The sequence below is a fragment of the Manis pentadactyla genome, chromosome 12 (genome assembly GCF_030020395.1).
Source record: "Manis pentadactyla isolate mManPen7 chromosome 12, mManPen7.hap1, whole genome shotgun sequence".
Lineage (NCBI taxonomy): Eukaryota > Metazoa > Chordata > Mammalia > Pholidota > Manidae > Manis > Manis pentadactyla.
In genome coordinates this window covers 15145502-15160249 of record NC_080030.1, presented here as the reverse complement: position 1 = coordinate 15160249, position 14748 = coordinate 15145502, and the positions used below count along the sequence as shown (strand labels likewise).

Below are 14748 nucleotides of genomic sequence, written 5' to 3'. Positions count from 1 at the left end.
AAAATCCTTGGACTTGGAACATTTAGTCCATAATGTAAATTACTAATATAAATTTAGGTTTATGTCTAGCATCTGTTTTTTTATTAATGCATTTTGCTTCCATTTCAGATAGTATTTTTATGATTTTTACTGTTAGTCAAATTTATATAAACCGTTATTCTAGTCACTGTTGTAAGGCCTTTTAAATTGGCATTATCACTTAAGACTTAGGGAATACTTTACCTCTCCTACAAAGTGTACTGGAACTTAGGCACATAGTAATGCCATTATCCAGTTCCTGAGCAGCATTATAGCAGAGACCCAGAACTAAGTCTCTAGTCATAGGAAAACAGGTCCCCCTGAGAAATGGGACAGCTTCCCCTCTTGAGAGAGGCTGTATCTGGCAGGAGTATGTAATCCTGTGGGGAAGTACTGGTATCTTCAAAAACAGTGGACTTGAAAGCAACATTGGCCACCTCCTAAAGTTTACACAGTAGTGGGGACTGTATGGTTTCCCTGTTGGGGACAAAACTTAGTAATGATAGGGACAGGTATGACTGATCTCCAGCTTTGCTTGGGGCATACAGACTTCATATTTGCCTCTTCTTTCCCAGATGACTTTGTTCCTCGCTATCTCCCTCTGGTGACAACCACTGGGTTTCCTGTTGCATTAGATTATTGTTAGCCTGTTAGAGTCCTGTTGTTAGCCTTTTTGGAACCACTGCAATTAGTGTGGATGTGGCCCTTTGTACACTCAGCCAAAGACCTGCCTTTATCCCACCTTTGTGTCTCCTTGAGTCTTGCCACTTCTCACATAAGGGGTGGCTTGCAGAGAGGGCAACGTTACAAAGATTATTTGTCCTGATTGTTGTCTAGACGTAGCACCAGAAAGGGATCACTTCCTTGAACCTTGAGGTGGGGCCAAGTGTTCATTAGGAGTGAGTAGAGCAGGGTCAGCTTGCGTTTGCATTCCATCAAGGGAGGTTAGGAGGTAGATCACCCTTGAGCTTCTGAACCAGTTAACTTCTGACCCATTGGAACCTGCCTCCCTTCACCATTACCACCAAATGGAAAATGGAATGACTAGTAATTCTTACCTCAAGGTAATTGGAAGTTTTTCAGAGGAACTGGTAGAGGTTTTACTTGTGCCTCGGCATATATCTTAGTACTAGAGCAAAGCTGTGGTTTGTCAAAACTTGTTTACACCCATCCCCTTAATCAGTGATGAGATGCATTCATCCACAGGCTGCTCTGGAGGACCATGTGACCCCTCCCTAGACAAGATTGGAGGTGAGACGTCTACAAGAGCAGCTTTCAGGCCTGCTGGCCTAACTGGGCTGACAGCATTGTGTGGACTTCCTCCTGGAAGCACTGTCACTGGCTGACGTCAAAGCCCACTTTACTTCAGCATCCATTGGATTGCGGGACATCTGTCATAAGCTTTCCCTCCATGACCCACCCTTCCGTGCCTGACTAGTAACAGGAAATTCATGTGTTTGGCCATGGCAGCTGTACTCAGGAGGCTGCCAACTTCCCTGTGCAGGGAACCTACAGGAGTGACATAGCACGTGGCTTTTTCAAATACTGTTTTGTGTTAGGTGTTTTATCCTATGGATACTGGCTGTGCAGTTTATTTTCACTTGGTAACACTGCATTTCTCAGTTCAAGTTCCAAGTTCAGTGGTAACTTTAAAATTTAGCCCTTTGAAAATCTATTTGTTTCCTGCTGTTCTATTTTCTGTTCTATCATTTTCAAGTTCTATCATTTTCAAGCTTTAAAATGCTTTAAATAATTGGCTCAGTTGTGTAATACTAATCAAACCTCAAGCACATTAAGATTATTCTAGGTTTGGGTAGGTGTTTCATTGATCTATGAGGTACTGCCAGCCAACCCAGTTTTGAATATCCTTTTCCCCACATCTGTGATATTAGGAGACTCCATTTAATACTTATTAATACTAGTTTTCCTTGCAGTTTCTTAATTGTGATAAAATAGAGATCACACAAGTTTTGCTTGTTTAATCTTTTTAAGTTCTGTGGCTGTGCGTCTTTCACTACCATCCATCCAGAACCACACCATCCATCGTCCCCAGGTGGTTTTGGTATTTATTAAACACTAATTCTCCATAGCTCCTTCCCCAGTCCCTGACAGTAGTCACTCTATTTTCTGTCTCTGTAGACTTCTCTAGTTACCTCAAGTTATGGAATTGTACATTTGGTTTTTTGAGACTCATTACACAGAGTACAGGTTATATCCGTGTTTTAGCATATGACTGAAGTTTACTCCTTTCAAAGGCCGAGTAATACTCTACTACAGTATATACCACTTTCTGTTTATCCTTTTGTCTACAGCGGGCACTTGATTTATACCCTTTTGCTATTGTGAATAATGAAGTTACGAATATAGGTGTGTACATATCTTTTCAAGTTTCTGCATTCAGTTATGTTCTCTGGAATTCTCAGAAGGAATGGCTGAATATTATGGTCTGGTGTTTTTTGGGTTTTTTTCATTCACTTTTAAATCCTGTCAAGGCAGGTGTGTTATTCATAGGGCATTTAGGAAAATGCACAAAATGCAGATATTATAGAAACACCCAGGTTTGAGTATCAGGATATGGTAATGACAAATATACCACCAGGGCATTTGAAAAAAACTTTGTGTGTCTAGGTAGATATTTAACTATACCCCCTGGAGGTTATAGTGCTGTCAACCCAGTCTCAGGGAGCCCGGTAGGCCCAGAAGCTGCCCTTGTAAACATTTCATCTCCAATCTGGCAGCCTAGGGAGGGGTCACATGGCCCTCCAACCCAGGGACTTGATGCCGAGGAGTCAAGCAACCTAAGATCCAGTTATTTTGCTTCACGTAGGTATACCTTAACAATCTTAAGAAGGATCTCCATTGTCTTAGCCATAATTCACTGCTTCAAGTGAGCAATGCTCTATGCCAGGTACTAGGGGAACACTGGTCTCCAAACACAGTTCTTCCTGTGACATGCAAAAACTCAAAATAAAGAAAGTAGGCCCTAATAGACAACATTCAACTTCTGGGTACATGTCCAAAAAAATTGAAAGCTGGATCTTGAGTTATTTGGACACCTTTATAAGCAATGTTACTCAAAACAGTTAAAACAGAAACCAAGTGCCCATTGATGGACAAGGGTTAAGAAAAATGTGGTATATACACAATAGGGATTATTATTCAGGCTTTAAAAAGAGCAAAATGCTACATGGATTAACCTTGACATTATGCTAAGTGAAATAAGTCACAGACAAATATTGTAGATTGCACTTTTATAAAGTAGTCAAAACCAGAGGGAGGATGGTGGCTGCCAGGGGCTATTGGAGAAGATGATGTGGACTTTAAGAGGCACAGTGTTTCAGTTTAACAAGATGAAAAGTTACAAATGTGGTTGCACAACAGCATGCAAGTATTTAATGACACTGAAATGACTAGGATGATCAATTTTTAATATTTTACTACAAAAAACGGTACAGAAGGACTAAGAAAGCAAAATAAGATGATTTAAGTGTATAAATACAAGAATTTAAAGAGATAGCAAACAACAGAATACAGATTATTCTGAACAGTTTGAAACAGTTTCTTGTAAGATGAATGCTTTGCAACCATTATGGAATGCAATATGGAGGTTCCCCAAAAAGCTAAAGATAGAAATACCATTTGACCCAGTAACTCCTCTCCTAGGAATTTACCTGAAGAAAACAAGATCTCTGATTTGAAAAGATATAGGAAACCCTATGTTTATCACTGCACTATTTACAATAGTCAAGATAGAGAAGCAACCTAAGTGTCCTAAGTGTCCATGGAGAAAGAAGATGCGGTATATAAATACAATGGAGCAGCCATAAGAAGAAAAGAACTCCTGACATTTGCAATAACATGATGGATCTAGAGGGTATTATGCTCAGTGAGATAAGCCAGGTGGAGAAAGACAAACAGCAAATGATTTCACTCATTTGTGGAGTATAAAAACAAAATGGAAGGAATAAAATAGTAGACTCAAGACACGAAGAAGGGACTAGGGGGTTACCAAAGGGGAGGGGGTGTGGGAGGGAGGGACAAGGGGACTAAGGGGCACAATAATTTGCTATCACAATATAGGTAGGTACTGGGAATGGTAGTTCAACATGGAGAATATATAACATGGAGAATATAATTAATGGCTATTAACTTCTTTGTGATAGTGACTGCTGGAGGGGGTGAGGACTTGATAATGTGAGTTAATGTTGAACCACTGTATTTGAAACCAATATAAGATTGTATACTTTAATTAAAAAAATGAATGCTAGAAAAAAACTAGAATGGACAAGGAAATTACATTTGGAAAAGGTCCCAAACAACATGTAATATAAGGAGTAAACACAGTATAACAAAACACATACAATGCTATGTGTTTAAAAGTGTATAAAAATGCATAGAAACACAACCTGCTGGAGATGAAATTGGCAAGAATTAGCTGTCATAATCATACATGAAATCCAATCAGTACTTTAGTATCATTGGGGTGGAAAAGTAAAAAGCTATAATAACAGCACACTGTATGAAAGAAGTAGGTAGTTCTTACAGAAACATTTCAAGAATTGGAAAAAGCAAGACTACACTGTAGTTACTATATGCAAGGCTTTTGTAATATAGATCCAGAATACGATTCTTGGACAGAATAGTAGAAAACATCATTGTTACTCAACCCTGTCATTACAAAGCTTGTATAACAATCCAATTAATTGTGTGTGGTTCTTTATGTCCAAGTTGAGTTTATTAAGGAATGCAAAGTTGATTTAACAATAGAAAACCAGTAATTATAATGACTTTTTAAAAAATAGTCCTTTTTACTCATTCAAATATTTATCAGGTACTTCTCACGGGCCAGGTACAGTTCCAGGTGCTTGACTTTTGTCAGTGAACAAACATCATCTCACATACTGCACAGAAAGTATTGAATGAATTCATAGGCATTCAGTCTCCAAATTATAGAATACAAGAAAATCCTACAGCAATATGTAGAGTGGCTATTAAAAACTGGAAAACATCTTTCTTAAGAACTTTAAAAACATACTAGATATAAAGTGAATTTAAGGTATACAGCACGCTAAACACATTTATGTATTGTTATTACCAATTAGCACTTTCACTTAATTAGTCTTTCTCTTTAATATTTGGATTAAGTCTAGTCTCAGCACATTTGATGATTATAATTTAATACTGTTGGACACAATCTTAAATAAGCCAGAAAGCATACACCTCTTTTCTGGGGTTTTTGTGAGGGAGGGCTTTATGGCATAGTCATGATTGACTAAAGTATTGGCCATTGGCTGATTCAATGTCCAGCCCCCACTCTTGGGGTGGGGGGGTGGGGTCCAAAAGTCTCATTAGCATGTTAACACTTGTTTCGCCTTTAAGATTGCAGTGTATTTAGGAACTGTGGATGAAGACCAAATATGTATTTTCTTATGACTCATTATATTGCAGTCCACCCATGGACTTCACAGATTCCTTACAGCTAAACAGTCCTACCTGTTACAGCACTTAACATCTAGTATGGCATTTACACAACAAAGATACTCATGCAAATAGGCCTGACATTTGGAGAACTGTGTGTGGGGTGGGGACAGATTTAAAGTGACAACTCATTTGTCCTATGAAGTCTTGACCAAGTTTTCTCCCAAAGTGATGGAACTCCACGTGCGGGCCAGCAGCACCAACCTTGTCAGGTTCCCAGAAGCAGAGGTGGTCATGGCGAACATACAGCTTCACCCTTCTGGTATGCTTTTGCTGAGAGAGATTAATTACTCTGAGCCTCTCTGGAGGTGTTAGGCAGAAAGAAATATGAGTGGGATGAAAGGAATGGGGTGCATCAAGAACTCAGGAAGTTAATCAGGAAGCCAGAAAGGACTCTCAGAAGTAACACCCTTTGCAATGTGAGTTTGTTCCATATGCTCTGAATCCGGGCTCTCCTTGAGACTTGATCTAGCTAATTCAGGTGAGGGAGCAGGAGCAGAGTCAAGGAACAACCATATGATTAATTTTCCTTAAAAATGCCAAGATATAGAGTCACTCCTGTTCTTGTTATGCTATCTTAAGGCTAAGATTCCATTTTAAAAGAGAACTGGGAAGTTGGATTCCTGCATATTCTTTGGTAATCAGCTAGCAACCCATCTTAAAGCAAGACAAGCACTCTTAACTATGTTCCCAGTGCTTGAGGGTAGCCACTGTCTTGTAGAGGAGCAAGAAGTTTATTCTACAAAATTATCTAGAAGACTGTATGGATAATGACATACTGCTCACTGGAGATAGACATCATGAGATGGCATGAAAAGTCTACACCCCCCAACCCTTTACCTTTGTCCCATTCTTGAAAATCCTTAAAGACAAAATCTCAGCTTTTAAGTGCACCTCTCAGAGGTTGCCCCTCACTCCCCTTTCTTGGTGTATTTTTAAGACTTCTTACTGCTCACCTTACTATGTTTTGTCTGTGTGCTTCCACTGGTGCCTTTATCACTTTGCTGTTTCATTCCATTTTCCAGACTTTAAGCACTAGTCTTCGCTCTCAGTCCTACTTCAGATAAGTAGGGAGGGGCTGCTGAGAGCCCTGATTAGAGCTTGCAGGTTCCCAGGTTCCCATCAGGGAGCTTCCCCGTCCTCTGCTTTATTCAAGTAGACCTGCTTTTGTCTCCCTTGACTGACCTGCTCCTCCCTTGGAGTGGATTCTAATAAAACTGGCTCTGCTTCACTACTGTGGCTCTGCCCTTCAATTCTTTGTTGCAGTGGGAACAAGAACTGAGGACAAACTAAACCCCCAACAGAGGCATTAATAAAATGTTTGGTTTCCCTTGTTTCATGACCCACTCATTCATTCATCCGTCAGCTATAACTTCTTCTCTTCTGTCATTTATCTTTATCCAGACTTTTGCCCTGTGGAAAGGACGTCAGTTTTGGCTCCTGTGCTCGTCCAGATTGCACACAGCAATACTGGTCTAGCAAGTGCCTCCCTTCAGCCCACTCCCACTCACATAAGGTAGATGGTTACTGCAGAGCTAGTGGGCTGTCCCGGCCACTAGGCAACAGCTGTTCTGTCAGCCCCCACTTGGACGGATGGGGTGAAGGCACAATCCACCCCATCAGGCCCTTATGACTTGTGACAAAGATTTAAAGGTCTGGTTACAGTTTCTTAGTAATCTTACCTGCTGCTGGCACCTGCAGTTGCAGCCCTGGTCCTGGGACCACTGCAACCAGTAAGAGAAAAGTTGCAGTTATGAGGTAGAACTGTATAGTTGCACTAGCATCTTCCCCCACCCCAGATCCCACTGAAAAGCAGAGTAATCCATGCAGAGGGGACCCTCCCTTAGCCCTTCATGTTGTGTGAGCACACACTCCTGAAGGTGTGTGAGCCAGCTCCTCATGCCTTTATCGCCCCATTTTATGCAGCAGATGTTCCAGCTGCTCCCTCCAGTATCCCGTTAAGCCATTGCTGCGAGGATGTGCAACATGGTACTCCTGATATGTCTCTTGGCCCCTGTTGGACACTATGGGCTGTAAAGTGGGCAAGAGTTGAGTCCACTGCCCTTTCTAAATTCCACTGGTAACTTTTACCTTTAAATCATTGCAGTACAGCTGCTTTCATACCATGGGTGACTGGGTAGCCATCCAGGTATCAAAAGGTTCCTCATACTGTCCTTCCATTCTTTCAAAAACCACTTCCATGAGCCTGGGCCGGACTAGCAAATCCTACTCCTCTGACACTGAATGTGTCTTTTTCTCCATTTATATATAACAAGCATTTTACACACAGCAGTAATAGTGTAACTCCACTCGGGTTCCCAGACCCAATTCCAATGTGTCTGTGTGTGGGCAGGGGTCTTCCCATGTTAACACCAAGGAATCTTCAAACACCACCGGCAGGGCGTTGAACTCAATTCTGATGCTGTCTTCCCAGAGACAGCACCATATTCCCAGGTTAAGCCTTCCACCCCCACCCGCCCCACTCCAGACACTGGTCTAAAGCCCATTTATCTGTGCTGACCTTGGAAGTTCCCACAACCTCCCCCTTACGTTCAATAAATTTTTTAGAGCTGCTCAGAGGGCTCAGGAGAACACATTTACCAGTGTAAAAAAAGGATACAAGTTAACATCCAGATGGATACATAGGGCAAGGTCCCAAGTAAATGAGCTTCTATCCTCGTGGAGCTTGGGGCCTGGCTTGGAAATGGAGGCATTCTGGTTCCCTAAGCACAGCAGCTCTCTGAGAAGCAGGATCCAAGAGCAAAGAGCAGTAAGCTCCACGGGGGTTTCTGTGAAGGCTAATTGCATAGTCACGATTGACTAAACCATTGACCCTTGGCTGACTCAACCTCTAGCCCCCACCCTTGGGGGTCTCATTAACATAACAAAAAAACCATTTCACCTTTAAGACTGCAATATCTTGAACTGTGAAGACCAAATATACCTGGGAAATATGTATTTGGCCATATGAATTACCAAATATGTGTTTATTATGACATATTGCAATACCCAATTAGAACTGGGAATAATACAGCACTGTGGCTTTCACTACTTGTAGTCAGCATGGAATTACAGGTTGCATTTAGTCCAAAGCCAGAAAACATGTATGACTTACGAAATGAAGAGGAAAAATAAAACTAATTTTTTACAGACATGATTTCCTAGGGTGAAGAAACAAAACAATTACTAGAATTAGTGAAAATATTTGCAAAGACTGCTAGTTACAAATTCAACAGCATTTTATTTATCAACAACAATCAGGAGTTGTAAGATTACAAATGATTACAACAGCAAGATGATTACAAATTACTTAAAATATTTTTTGAAAATTAAGAGTATGTTTTGTGTCTTTGAGTACAAATACAATAGACCTTAATTTAAAGTCCAATGCATAAATTATTCTATTCCCCCTAGAAATGGCCTGTTTTCATTTAAAAATTCAGGCAACAGAGTAAGAATGTTACAAATAGGATCCAAAAATTACTACCAAAAAATAGTAATGACTAAAGACAACTCAGGCAATTTTTTTAAAAGAATGCATTATATCCAAATTAAGGTTTTTCTAGAATCACAAGGTTGATTTACCATTAGAAAACTAATGCACCATAATTAAAGACATGTATATGCAAATCGGATCAATGACAGAAATGGCACAGTAAAAGAAAAAGTCTTTTAAAAAATAGCCTGGAAATTTTTACATCCATGCTAGAGTAGTATCTAGAATATGACACTATAAAAAGTCTATTCCAGATCAATTAAAGCACATAAACATAAAAATAAAAGGGGGGTTAGCAAAACATACAAACCACAATGGGAGAAAATTCCTGAATACATCAATAAAATTGGGTAAATCTGGCTCTAACAAAATTTAAAATTCCCTTTAATTACACCTTGACAAAAGGACATCACCTTGACCTCCAGCAATTATTCACATGAACATACCACGCTGTCTTCCACTAACAGAAGTTGGGAGTAAATCTGTTCAGTTTACCTCATACAGCATTAATAACGCTATTACTAAGAGTTCAAGCAGCCGGATGAGGCCAACCTGCAGCACTGACCTCTCACCCATGACCCCCAAGGACTTGGACTCAGGGAACTGTGAACAAGTTCTGGTAGAAGTTGTAGGTATTTCAAATAATGTCCACTGAGGCCAGTCTATTATACACTGCAACCCACACAAGGAGTCAAGGTATCTCCATACCAAAGAGATTCACTTCATAATACACTGTCCCTCAACTGCAATTGACACAAGCATACCCAGGATCCTTCCAATCAGAATTTACCATTAGTTTAATACACGCTTTACACTGAGTGGAGCCCCATGGGAAGTGATTAATATTAAGCAGCTGTGGCCTCCATGGCCATATGTGACCTAACCAAAGGCTGCTCAACTGTCAGGATATGACTTTATCAGAATACTGAAGAGGCTTTGGATTTGTGTTCTCTCTATCCAGTGCCCACTTTGAAGAACTACAAATGACAGCATAAAATATTTCAGAGCAACAGAATGTGCCAGGTTCACAGGTTTCTATTCCATAGCACATGAAGGGATGAAAAACCTACCTGAAAGTCCACATGCCAACTCATGCTGAACAAACATTTTCTTCCAAGCCATGGTACTACACCTAGGAGTCATTTGAGAACATTCCCAGTTTCTAGCCTCTCAGTGCACAGTGCCCGAAGTTAAAAATATTCCTTCCCTAGTTCTGGGGTCATCCTTCCTGGGCCCTGAAATTGAGGTACCTCACAGTAGTAGGTATAATCTCACCTTTTGTACTTCCTTAATACAAAAGAATCAGATCTGCTGAGGACAAGAGCATCATTTAGATAATCTACAGGGGCACTGTATCTTCCAGCTTGGCCTGCACGAGGTAATACAGATGGACTCCATGAGTAGTGAACTGGTTCAAGTGGTCACCATCTTCACAATCATTAACCAGATCAATACAAAAAGAATCCAGATGGCTTAAGTAGGATTAATTCTATGCTCAATAGCCCCACTTTGGCAAGGCTGCAAACTAAATGTAGAACCTAGACTGGCCTAGCAATGGTTATCAGGAAGAAAAAGCCCTACTGTTCCCAAGAATGGTCAGGGCAGAATGGCACGTTCAAAATAGATGCAGAGAACTATCCTGTAAGCTTAATAAGTGTTGCTTATATGCTGAGCTGTAGATTGCTTGCTTACATTCATGGAGCATCTAACTGGTTTAAGTTCTTTCATATATTCAAAGTAACTGGGGACATACTCATCACACTTAGTTTCTCTACAGTTTTTTCATGTTTTTGAAATGAACTGGAGTAACAGGGCTTTCCCACATTCCGTACATAAAAGAGGCTTTCTATCCACTGTGAATTTGCATTATTAGTCTGACCATGATATAAAGACTTTCTCACATTCCTTACATTGATAGGGTTTCTTTCCAGTATGAATTCTTACATGCAGAGTTAGGCCTGAGCAAACAGCAAAGGCTTTCCTGCACTGCTTACATTCATAGGGCTTATCTGTGAGTTCGTACATGTTTGCTAAGGTTTGAAGGCCCAATGAAGGCCTTCCCACATTTCTCACACTGATAGGGCTTCTCTCCAGTGTGAAGTCTCACATGTTGAGTCAGGGCTGCATTCACAGCGAAGGCTTTTCCACAGTGCTTACATTCATAGGGCTTCTCTCCAGTGTGAGTTCGCATGTGAGTCTTAAGCACCGAGGGATATAAGTATGCTTTTCCACATAAATTACACTCAAATGGCTTATCTCCAGTGTGAATTTTCAAGTGTGCAGTTAGATATGACGGTATGGCAAAGGTTTTCCCACATTCACGACATTCAAAGGGCCTCTCTCCAGTGTGACTTATTAGATGTCTTTTAAGGGCTGAGGGATGAACAAAGGCTTTCCCACATTCCTTACACTTAAAGGGTCTTGCCCTAGTGTGAATTCGAGCCATGTGATCATTAAGGCATTTGGAATCTGTATACAACCTCCCACATTCCTTACATTTATAGGGTTTTTTATCAACTTGCATTTCAACATGCACAGGAAAGCCTGTTGACTGAATTAAAACTCCTTTATATTGGTTCCCTTCATCAAGTTTTTCTCCGTTGTGAGTTCTCACATGTGACTGAAACTGTGGGTGAGTCACAAACGTTGTCCCACAGTCATGGTGTTCAAAGGGTTTCTCTGTCAGGCTGCTGCCAAGCTGATTAAACTCAGAAACTTTCTCTTCAGTAGAGTTTTTCTTGCTCGCAGTATAAAAGCATTTTCCATACTGACTACGCTCAGAATTATTTCCTCTATTTTGAGTCTTTACGTGTGTCTTAAGTAATACATGTTGACTGAGGACTCTTCCGCATTGCTCATAAAGTTCTGCCCCCCTGTGGGTCCTTTCCTGTTGATGAAGGCATGAAAGATTACAGGATTTAAAGATTTATCATATAAATCATAGCCAATAGTTCTGTAACATCTTTATTGACAGTAACTGTCCTAGTTGGGGTGAGGATTTAATAATGTGTCTAATTGTGGAATCAATATGTTGTATACTTGAAGCCAATGTAGTATTATATATCAACTCTACTGCAAATCAGTGTTTTAAATAAAGCCAAAATGAGGCTTCAAAAAAACTGATTATAGGTTTTACCCTTATAAAGCTAAAGACATCATTATGACCATGATTCTCACCATTTCTTCACATGAACAGTTTTTGTTGATGTCTTTTGAGTTAAATGATGGAACTCTTCTGCCAAAATGCAGTGCCATCTACTCTAATCTTAAAAGAATTCCTTTAAATTTCATGAAAATGTTTAAAAATTCAATGCCTAGTTATCTATGTGGGAGTGGGTGCTGTGGTATCTGAACAAGTTCCAAGGTAGGGTTCAGATATCACCCAAATCATCAGATTCAGAGTATCTCAGAATTGAATTGCTTTCTCTTGGATGAATGCTACTTGTCAGATGGCAGATTCAGTGATTTTTTTTTTAATCTACTGATTTTCTATAATGGAATTACCAATCTTTTTTGAAGGTGGAAAATAAATATCACAACTCAATCTTACAGTTTGTACCTCACTGGATATTTTTCCTCCGACAATATTCTGGTGAACTGTGGACCCTTTGGTTTTAAGTCTCACTTTCCATTCTAAAGAAAACAAAATAATGATTTACAGAAATGGTAGATTAAGGAAGTTAAAGATGGTAAGGCTCACTGGTCTCTATTTTCATATTTAAAATATAAATAAAATAGATTTCAGTAGTCTAGGAAAATTTGGCAGCAAGTGTGTGGAGTAAAAATTTAGTAAATATAGATAAAACAGATTTCAGTAGTCTAGGAAAATTTGGCAGTAAGTGTGTGGAGTAAAAATTTAGTTTATTGAAAAACAATTCTATGAAAATTAAACACGATGGTGAACACTAACAGATTATTATCAGGGTATACAAGTGGGAAATATCTGGAGGAGGAGGAGGAGGAGGATATATGAAGTAATAGAAGAAACAATAGTCATTTTGTGAGAAAACAGGAAGTTTGAGTAGATGGAAAGTAAAAGACCTACGGAAGTTAAAGATACCCACAAAGCATCAAAGATCAGTGGCTTCAGCCTTTTGAGCAAAATCTTAAAAATTTTACACACTTAAGTTCCAAAGATAGTATATTTCTATTTGGCCAATAATTTCTCCACAAACACTCACCTTGTAAAACTTCTTTCTCCACTATCCTCAACTCTTCTTGTTCCAGCCAAGCTATCAGACTGGGTTTGGACAGTTGATATCCTGCCATGGGGAAAAAGTGCATCAATGGGAGAAGCTCTTGCAAAAGGTGACAAACTGTTTCATGAATCCGGAATTGGATTTCTAATGAAAGCAGAAATAATTTCAAAAGGACTAAAAAGCCAAACATGCCCTCTTTCTGTGCCAAAAGACAACTGGTTATCTCTGACCCCCGAAAGCCAGATTTAGACATACATACACATTTACAAAACACAAGAGGATTATTTAAACAGGAAATAAAGAAAACGACAGAGATCTTCGTTATGATGGGGGAAACCACTAGAGCAGTGGTTCTCTAACTTTGGTGTGCATTGCAATCATCTGGAAGACTTACTTAACCACAGAAGGTGGAGGACCTACTGAACACCCCAGCTTTATTTGTCAAAAGTGGAGTCTGAGAATGTAAATTTCTAACAGTGCTGATGCTGCTGTTGGTTATGGGTCCATATGTAGAACCACCACAGCGGATTAAAACCTGTTAATGCAGGGTCTGTGTGTCTGTTATATCACATTATATTCAGATTTGGCACCACCAATGCTGGAACACAGTAAGTACAAAACATGTAACTGCTCCCTAAGATGTTAACAAGCGATGATGCCAGCCTTACCTACTTTAACCAGGTTCCAATAGTTATTCAGCATCACACTTCTGTATAGCTTTCTCTGAGTAAGGTCCAATAACATCCACTCCTCCTGGGTGAAGTCCACAGCCACATCATCAAAGGTCACTGGATCCTAAATCACCACACACACATGCTGGCTTGAGCCACAAAATATCCACCAATGTTCACTGGACAATGAGGATGGGAGACCCAATACTTATGCAGGATTAGGAGGTCTCATTACCTTCCTAGGCTTCCTAGGCTACTATCTAGACTCACCGCAGATCTCTACTCTTACAGTTTTGATGGGATCTCTTAAACATGACCTTATCTCACCATAACCAGAACAGGAGCTCTTCTCATCTTATTTCCCTGCATTTTAGCATAATCCTGAGCTCATTACAGATACATGATAAACAATGCAGAATGACTGAATTCTCTGAGTAAAGGACAATTACATTTTCTTTACCATGTCAGAGTCTGCAGCAAATAAGAAGAAATATGGGGTCAGCATCCATAAAGTTCAAGACTGATTACTGAAATATTGAGATCACTTCCAGAGTAATCCCTCTTCATTATGAGAGGTTCCACTTCCTGAGGAAATCCCACTGAGGATTCAGTCCTCACACAGGGCCTTATTTACTTTAGGAAGCTCTGGACACAGACGTGCCCACAAGGAATGTATCCACCTGGTGGGTGTACATACATCATTCTGCAGGATATGCTTTTTTCTTACCTGATGAGGTTTTTTCAGCCAGAGAGCCATCCTTTCTGCCTCTGTGTTTTCCTCATGAAGGGAGACTGGATCCGTTGACAGAAGATCTCAAGGAAAAGAAAGACTATCTCTGAACACAGAATGACCATATTTCCCAGATTTACGTACCTGAAATTTACT

General features: G+C 39.9%; 1 protein-coding gene across 1 annotated transcript in view; it reads right to left on the bottom strand.

The window, feature by feature from the left end:
• Window positions 1-7965: 7965 nt before the first annotated feature.
• The window catches only part of LOC118920938 (zinc finger protein 426-like), a 32196-nt gene continuing 25413 nt past the window's right edge, over window positions 7966-14748 (bottom strand). Inside the window, exons 5-9 of the mRNA XM_036902531.2 lie at window positions 14590-14675; window positions 13860-13986; window positions 13174-13254; window positions 12552-12625; window positions 7966-11879 (exon numbers count right to left, since the gene is read on the bottom strand). Coding sequence (XP_036758426.2) covers window positions 10998-11879; window positions 12552-12625; window positions 13174-13254; window positions 13860-13986; window positions 14590-14675 — 1250 coding nt within the window. The 3' untranslated portion in view covers window positions 7966-10997. The remainder of the gene's footprint in view (window positions 11880-12551; window positions 12626-13173; window positions 13255-13859; window positions 13987-14589; window positions 14676-14748) is intronic.